The sequence below is a fragment of the Setaria viridis genome, chromosome 4, assembly GCF_005286985.2.
Source record: "Setaria viridis chromosome 4, Setaria_viridis_v4.0, whole genome shotgun sequence".
Classification (NCBI taxonomy): domain Eukaryota; kingdom Viridiplantae; phylum Streptophyta; class Magnoliopsida; order Poales; family Poaceae; genus Setaria; species Setaria viridis.
The window spans coordinates 1,953,297-1,960,584 of NC_048266.2; the positions used below are offsets into that span (position 1 = coordinate 1,953,297).

At 42.0% G+C, this 7,288-nt stretch overlaps 1 protein-coding gene across 2 annotated transcripts; it reads right to left on the minus strand.

Annotated features, from left to right (window-relative positions):
- Window positions 1-1,752: 1,752 nt before the first annotated feature.
- On the minus strand, window positions 1,753-6,216 carry LOC117854276 (leucine carboxyl methyltransferase 1 homolog). Of its 2 annotated transcripts, none has more exons than XM_034736584.2 (13): window positions 5,961-6,216; window positions 5,051-5,139; window positions 4,818-4,954; window positions 4,667-4,714; window positions 4,449-4,530; window positions 3,703-3,805; window positions 3,392-3,512; window positions 3,269-3,316; window positions 2,937-3,020; window positions 2,629-2,693; window positions 2,278-2,329; window positions 2,163-2,201; window positions 1,753-2,040 (listed from the first exon to the last, which is right to left on the minus strand). In XM_034736584.2, the coding sequence occupies exons 1-13, from the start codon at window positions 6,068-6,070 to the stop codon at window positions 2,035-2,037; spliced, it is 984 nt and encodes a 327-aa protein (XP_034592475.1). In that variant the 5' UTR covers window positions 6,071-6,216; the 3' UTR covers window positions 1,753-2,034. The 2 variants fall into 2 exon arrangements, with proteins under 2 accessions (XP_034592475.1, XP_034592474.1); XM_034736583.2 differs by having other exon boundaries at window positions 1,753-2,070; window positions 5,961-6,215.
- Window positions 6,217-7,288: the final 1,072 nt, after the last annotated feature.

Below are 7,288 nucleotides of genomic sequence, written 5' to 3' on the forward strand. Positions count from 1 at the left end.
GTGAGTGAGAGAGTTTCAGGATAGGTCAGGAAAGGGCTAAATTCTATCATCATTCTAGGTGCATGGTCAGTTTGGAATCATCACAATCATTGTATGTTCGATGGAGTTCAACCTGACTTGAATGGAGTTTATAATGTGATAAGAGAGGAGCTGCGTTTATGGGCCAACGAAAGGGCATAGTATGCGCTTACGCTTTCCCACGTCTCGAGCACCTTTCAATATCCAATTTTCTAATATTTATCTGTTTAATTAATCTGAAATAATAAATATGGTTGATTTTGAGTGTGTATACAATTTATATTGAATTTTATATATTTTCTCTTTAGCCGGTGACTTTTTCTCGCGGCTAGAGGTGGGACTTGGACCGTACTATTTATAAACCACTTGAAACACAATATGTTAGCACCGTATAATAAATTAGTAAGTTGTGCGTGGTAAAAAGTGCTATCCGAATCCGATTACATCCCTACTCTGCAACACGCCAACAGTAAGCCAGTTTGCACCTTGATAATTTAATTAATTGAGTAGAGGAGGTAAGGGCAATAGAGCTTAATCAAATTAGTCAATTGACAATTATTTTTGTTTTGTGATTAGATTGAATAACCGTTTGAGAGGTAAAGTAGGTCAATGAAAACAAATAAGAAATAAATGGGGCATTTGTGTTATTACCCCTGCTTTGAAATATAATTGTGATTTTACCTTAGTTTTTTTTAATTTTGTGATTATGCCCTCAACTATTCACAAGTCAATGCGATTTTGCCCCTAGTCAACAGTTAAAATAGGGGCAAATATATACAAAGACCAAGGGCAAAATCACAAAGTTTAAAAAATAATGGTAAAACACAATTGCACTTCAAAGTAGCGGCAAGAGATCACAAAAAACCATAAATGTATGATTGATATCTCTTTCTTTTCTTTTTTTCACCAAACCCATGTTTACGCTAAATTATCCAAGGTTTTTTTTACTATTGCTTGATCACTGGTCACAACTAGTAGCATTTCGTTGTATAATTAATCTATATACATAACCACTTTTATAAGACAACACATGGGATGATCCATTCTTTGTATAGAGCTAAGTATATGGTCTGGTAGATCTGTTTTTAGACTATCATTATTATCCATGTCATATTAGAGTCATATTGCTCGATAAAATCTATACCTTTTCTTTACTTGGCGTCTTGCAGCCCCCTCCTCCTTAATCAAATCCTAGCTCCACCCCTAACCACGTCCAACGTTTTGACTTCATGTATGCTAACTATTTTCCTTTCTTATATGATGATGTCTAATTTCGGTTCTACTTCTATTTTGTTATTTTCTACCATCATGCTAGTACGAGATAATGTGCGCCGAAACGCTAACAAAACGTGTAAACACCTAGAATTTCCCTCATTAATTTTGGAAAATTATGCTTCCTTTAATCTGCTCTCATCAGCCACCACACATGGTAAATTAGGCATAAAACCTATGATCGGCTCTTGGTATGAATGTGACTACATACGCGAGCGGACGCGTGGCCGAAAAAGACAAGCACGCGTATTTCAAGAACCGTGCTTGGACTAACCAGGTACAAAGGAATGCCACTGTCTTGGCCATGTATGCAAAGTTGATCACGTCGGAACCTGCACGTTGGCTCATCTTGGAAGAACCTAGAGTAACAAGATTTTGAACCCAGTGGGCCCAGCCCTATTGTCTGACAATGATTTGCATATCCGAACAAACAAAAAAAAAACAAAGATTAAGCCAGTGGGATCACATAAACTTGCAAATTCCAAAATTAATGAAACGTGCACAACATAGTACTGTATACTACAGGCATATATATCATCACAATCTTCAAACTTTCAAAGTGAGCAATGGACTTTCTTCAGACCAAACAACACAGCGTCATCAAAGGTTAAATCAAGCACAACGTTGAAGACTCACACTTCATTCACAACAAAGTACCTCTGATGTACTCTTACAACTTCTAGTTTAGAACGTATCAGTTTACAACTGCTGCTGCTACCAATGAAAGAAGAGGCATAAAAGACACTATTCCTTGTCGAACCCAAAATTTTGAAATATGCCCTAAAAGTGAGTTGTTAGCTTGAAACACAACTGTAAACTGACGGGACGAACTGGACAAATGCAATTTCATAAGAATGGTATGCTCTACTAACCTCAGCATCATTGATTCCATAAGCCACACAATAGTGTTCCTGATAGAAGAAATTGCAAGTTAGAGCACAAATGCATTTACTTGAAGTCTTGAACTACTTTAGAAATAATTCGTACCTGCATCATATGCCACTCTTCAAACTCATCAAACAATTCTAATCGTTCAATCCTGCATCCAGAGCAGGCAGTCTTATGAGTTGTGACATCAATGGAAGGCGCAACATAACACAAGCTAAAATGCTTCATCCAGAAGCTGATATTTTAGAGCAGTTAGCACATTTTCAATGGCGGTGAGAACTCCATTAAATAGGTAACATGCTTTCTCCAGTTCATATAATTGTACCAATCAGGATCACCCAACAAAATATTTTAAAGAAACAAAAAAAACACAAATCCTACTTTAGATTCAGAAGTCAGAACATTATGTTTGTGTTTCAGTACATTTTTCAGAAATACCAGAAATATTACCTGCGTCTTTCTTGACTGTCGATGAAGTCATTATAGATTTTCAGCATATCCCATGCAACGGCTCTCTGAAAAAAATGATCATAAGAACCACAGGAACTTTTTTTGACATGTTAATATTTTATTCATGTTATAGATACAAAAAAGTTCTTGTAATTGGAATGTATTTTCCTAAACCACCCATAAGAACCATATTCTAATTCTTATGAGTTTAGTGAATATCCAACAAGAGGTTCCATTGAATGAATAACAGATCTAGATCCTAAGAACAATAAAGCTTTCGAATAGGCATGAGTGATCAAATGGAATACCTGCCATCCATTGTCAAGGAAAAGTTTCTCTTTGTGACTCAAGGTCGGTGTAGCATTTATACCGAGGAGGGGGCATCCTCTACTCTGCGTAAGCAGGAGAAAAGATGGCATCAGTGATATGCTAATGCTGTGAACAAAAAGGTATCCCCATATCTATACTGAGCAGTGCAGATAAGAACAGAAGATAATTAAATACAAGCACCAACTGTGTTATCATGCAGTATCATGCAAATTTAACCAAGTCTTCGACCGAACATCAAGCCAATGGTTCATGCGCCACTACGAAATAAAGTTCACAATGTTTCATGGAAATACAGAGTGTAAACAGGTACCTCAAGGTTTCTAATCATTTGCTCCCCAAATGCATCATCAGGATGAATCTGCACCAAAACATAGTCAGTGATTCCAAAGGCTACATATAAGAGGCAAAATAAAGCACCATGGATTGATTTGACCTGCTCATATAAGAAAAAGACGGCAGTGGTGAACTTTTCAGAAGCCCAATTAACAATGGCACCCGTGGCAGTTGGGTCCAGGTAAATAAGTACACACTCTGCAATTATAAAGGTCGGCAAGCTGATGACAACAGAAAGTTATATCAAACATTTGAAACTTTGGTTTACATTAAACTATAAGAGATAAAAATTCCATAATGCCAGTATCCAACTTGAAGGTGACCCTATATCATGCAGCATAATTTCTAGTTCCACGTGCTTTCATATCAGATGAGATGGATTAAACATATACATAGTGTAGAAAAGCTTACCTAGGATCCATTTCAGCCATGCGAATAACTGAATCCAGTTTTGGTATGTCACGAATATCGGCAGAAAATAGCTTGTAGTGCGTACTTATAACTTCACCTTTATCTGAAACAGATGGATCAGTTATTGCACAGGCTACAGTCACATCAAGGAAAAAAACGCCGAATTCTGTAACATGAAATCGTAACTTCAACTTACAATTCTGTCTGAAATCAGAAGCAGTATTTAGAAAAGCCCATCGTCCCTTCAGTTTAACTTCTAAAGTTCTAGCGAAGAGTCAAAGAGAGTTTTCTTCCAAACAGGATAAAAGGACTACCTCTAAATCCAAATGAAATGGGAACTTTTCTACTATGGCAACTAGTATGGCATGCTTATCCAAGAACCCTTACTTGCTACAAATCAATGTATACATGTCAGCCAATGGGCATTACGACAGATCCAAGAGCTTTGACAGAAACGTCGAGAAGAAGGTACAGAAAACATGACAAAAAGTTGACCTTTCCGCAAGGAATGTAAGACTTGATTATTACTACTAATCAGTAAACAACACCTCTTTGTTCGTGTTTAAACACAACTACATCTACTAGGGGCAATAAAATAGAATACGAGTAAGATAGCCAGTGAACAAATGGACAAATAGATAATTCTGAAAAAAATATTTTACTAGAGTCAATGAAATAGTTTAGAAGTTTGGACCAATTACATTACAAAAATGTGGTGGTACAAAGATAGTAAATGAGAGATATACCGATCGATATTGAAGCTTCTGAGCCTAACTTTTCCTTCATTTCACTATAGTGGTTAATGATGGCGGCTTTTTTGCTGGTTACCTGCCAAACATTAAAAGTTGACAGACATCACTAACATGCACAAAGGTAAGAGATGCATGTGGGAAGGATTCTAAAATTACTAGAATTCTTAATCTCAACGAATGCATTACATTTCAGAAATGAGAAATTCCAGTACCTCCTTGAAATCCAGCTCTACATAAAGGTGCGGAGCAATCCCTTCATCCTACAAAAACAAATGCAACACAAGAACGAAAAAGGATCAATCAATCGCATAAACACCAATTGAAATTTATGATCTGCCGGAGTAATATAACTAAAATACTAACTTGCAACTGGAAGAATGTTGTGTCAAAGCCTGCACCAAGAGATAATATTTGCTTCGGCTTCTCGTCATTGCTATTCTTCCCCGCATTAAGGAACTGATGCAGAAGCTTCCTAAGAACAGACCAACGTGCATAGTACCCTTTGCAGTAATTTGGAAAGGAAAAGGTTCAGATTTCCCAAATACTTGATATTTCAGAGCACCAGACTAAAGAAAATACACAGAGGCAGTCCCTACCACGATTGATTATTGGCGCCCTCCTTGTTGCACGCCTGACAAAAAAGCGCACGTAATCATCCTTCATGTACCCTTTGTTAACACAAGACCTGCAAAGTAAATCAACATGTCATGTTGGTAACAAATATTCTGGCAAATGCCAAATTTGCAACTAGAATGGCATCTATGTTTAGAACCAAATATCCCACATTTTGCTGCATAGGTTGCAGAGGACATGCAGGGTTCTCTAAGATTGATTTCATCCCCAGTATCTAAATAGCAACGGCTACAGCCGTAAATTAGCCTGCTGAAGTGTTCAGGGTTGACATTTTAGCCACGTTGCGTATCAAGGCCAGCGCCAGCCCACATAAGTTCTTGAAGCCGTGGTTTTAACTCACTATCAACTAGCTACCATGCCGAACATAAATTCACTCAGAAACTTTATATAAGCCGACAACCAGCTAAACGACACAGTTGACAACAAATCGGTAATTGGCGCATAACTGTTTTCTCACATTTACATTTATTTCTTATAAGGAGAAAAAATTGGAATGTTTCTATAATAGTGTGATCCTTAGCAGCAACGAGACATATAGAACTTCATATGAAAATTGGATTGACAAGCAAGCCTACTTCGTCTTCTTAAGAAGAGAACTGCGCATCGTGGTACGTGCTTGTTAATCTGCCCCTAGTGATTTTCAGTAGTTACCTCGATTCATTGTAACAGAAAAAAAAAGAGCATAAAGCACAAGTATTAACACGCGAATCGGCACAATACGCCAACCGCGCCCGCCGCCTCTTGTACGCACCGGCCAGTTGCAAAGGGGAAAACGAAACGAAACGAAACAGCCGCACGACGCACAACAGAAGCCATCCCTTACGGAGATGGAGGGGAGAGATGCGGGTGTCGGGGAGGAGGAAGGGGGATTACAGCTTGCTGGTTGCGGCATCGTCGTTGGTGGCCTGCACGGCGGCCGGGCTGCTCCGAGCGGCGGCGCTGCCTCCCCCGCCTCCTCCTTCTGCCGCTGCTGACGCCTCCATCCGGCCGGGGCACGGCGGGGGTCGATCGATCACGGCGCCGCCGGCCGCACGCACGCACGGGCACGGGAGTACGGGACCTAGCTAGCCTGCTGCCTGCCTGTACGCGACGCCAGCACGATTCGGCTCCACCGCCGAGCAGAGAGAGAGAGAGGAAGAGAAGAGACGGGCCCTTATCACTCGGACCCAACCTGCTGAGAGAGGAGGCATCAGAACGGGGCCCAAGAAACGAGGGCTGCGCGAGCGGCCCAAGAACCCAACGGAATTCGGGTCCTGAAGATGGGCCTGAAAGCCTGTTTACTCTTCGGGTCCGCGCGGAGTTGATGCCGCACATGCTGAGCAGACGACTTTTTGGTCACCGGGAAATGCGGAGGCCCACGAGGATTGGGTCCGAGGACACGCTTGGCTTGGTCGCCATGTCGGCCCGTGGGTGTTGAAACCAAAATCGTGTGCGCTACTCGCTCAGGAAAGAACCAAAAATCAACAGGAAAGAGGCAATGAATCTCCTTGACATCCCAAAACAAGTGAAGAAACTGCCAGTTTTGCAGCCTCTCGAGCTAACATGTTGCGAGCCCTGCAGTGCCAACGGTGTAGGAGTGTAGCTGGCCGGGCAGCAAGCCTGCCAATACAAATTCACAATACTCTCGTTTTTTTCCCCTTGTGAAATGCTGTCGACACAACTACACAAGTGACGACAAGCCTAGCTATGTAGCTAGGTGATGAAGAGTATAGAACACTAGCTAGCGATGGAGTGGGGGAGTGACCAACCCTATCTCCGACGATACGGAGATCACCCGCCAAATCCTCGGAAAGCATTACAGTACCAGGATCGAACCCTTCTTTTCACCGGCACGATCAGTCATCAGCCATTCTCAGCCTGTGCCCTGTGGAGAGAGAGCTACCAAAATCCTCGGCTGAAAAAGAAATAGTAAACAGATCATTGGAGATGCCTCGCTCTGACCGCACGCACGCACAGGGAGATATACGACGATGATGATGGGGGTGCAGTGGGTCGCCGTCGTCGTCGTACGACCACCCACCTGGCATGTCGGGCGATCCCGCCCCCCGCCCACATGCGCGCTCGCCAATCACGGAGCCGCATGCCCCTCTCGATCTGGCAGTGTCCCTCATCGATCGCCTTCGCGGCTTGCCCGGGCGGTTGCCCCGTGCGGCCGGCAGCGCGGCAGGCCGGCCATCACCGCCGCCGGCCGTGTCATTGAA

Coding starts and splice junctions, on each gene's coding strand:
- LOC117854276 (XM_034736583.2), bottom strand. CDS start 6,070: ATGGAGGCGTCAGCAGCGGCAGAAGGAGGAGGCGGGGGAGGCAGCGCC. Junction 4,531..4,666: donor TAGAGCTGGATTTCAAGGAG/GTACTGGAATTT, acceptor AATGTTTGGCAG/GTAACCAGCAAAAAAGCCGC. Junction 3,317..3,391: donor TCTTTTTCTTATATGAGCAG/GTCAAATCAATC, acceptor GTTTTGGTGCAG/ATTCATCCTGATGATGCATT.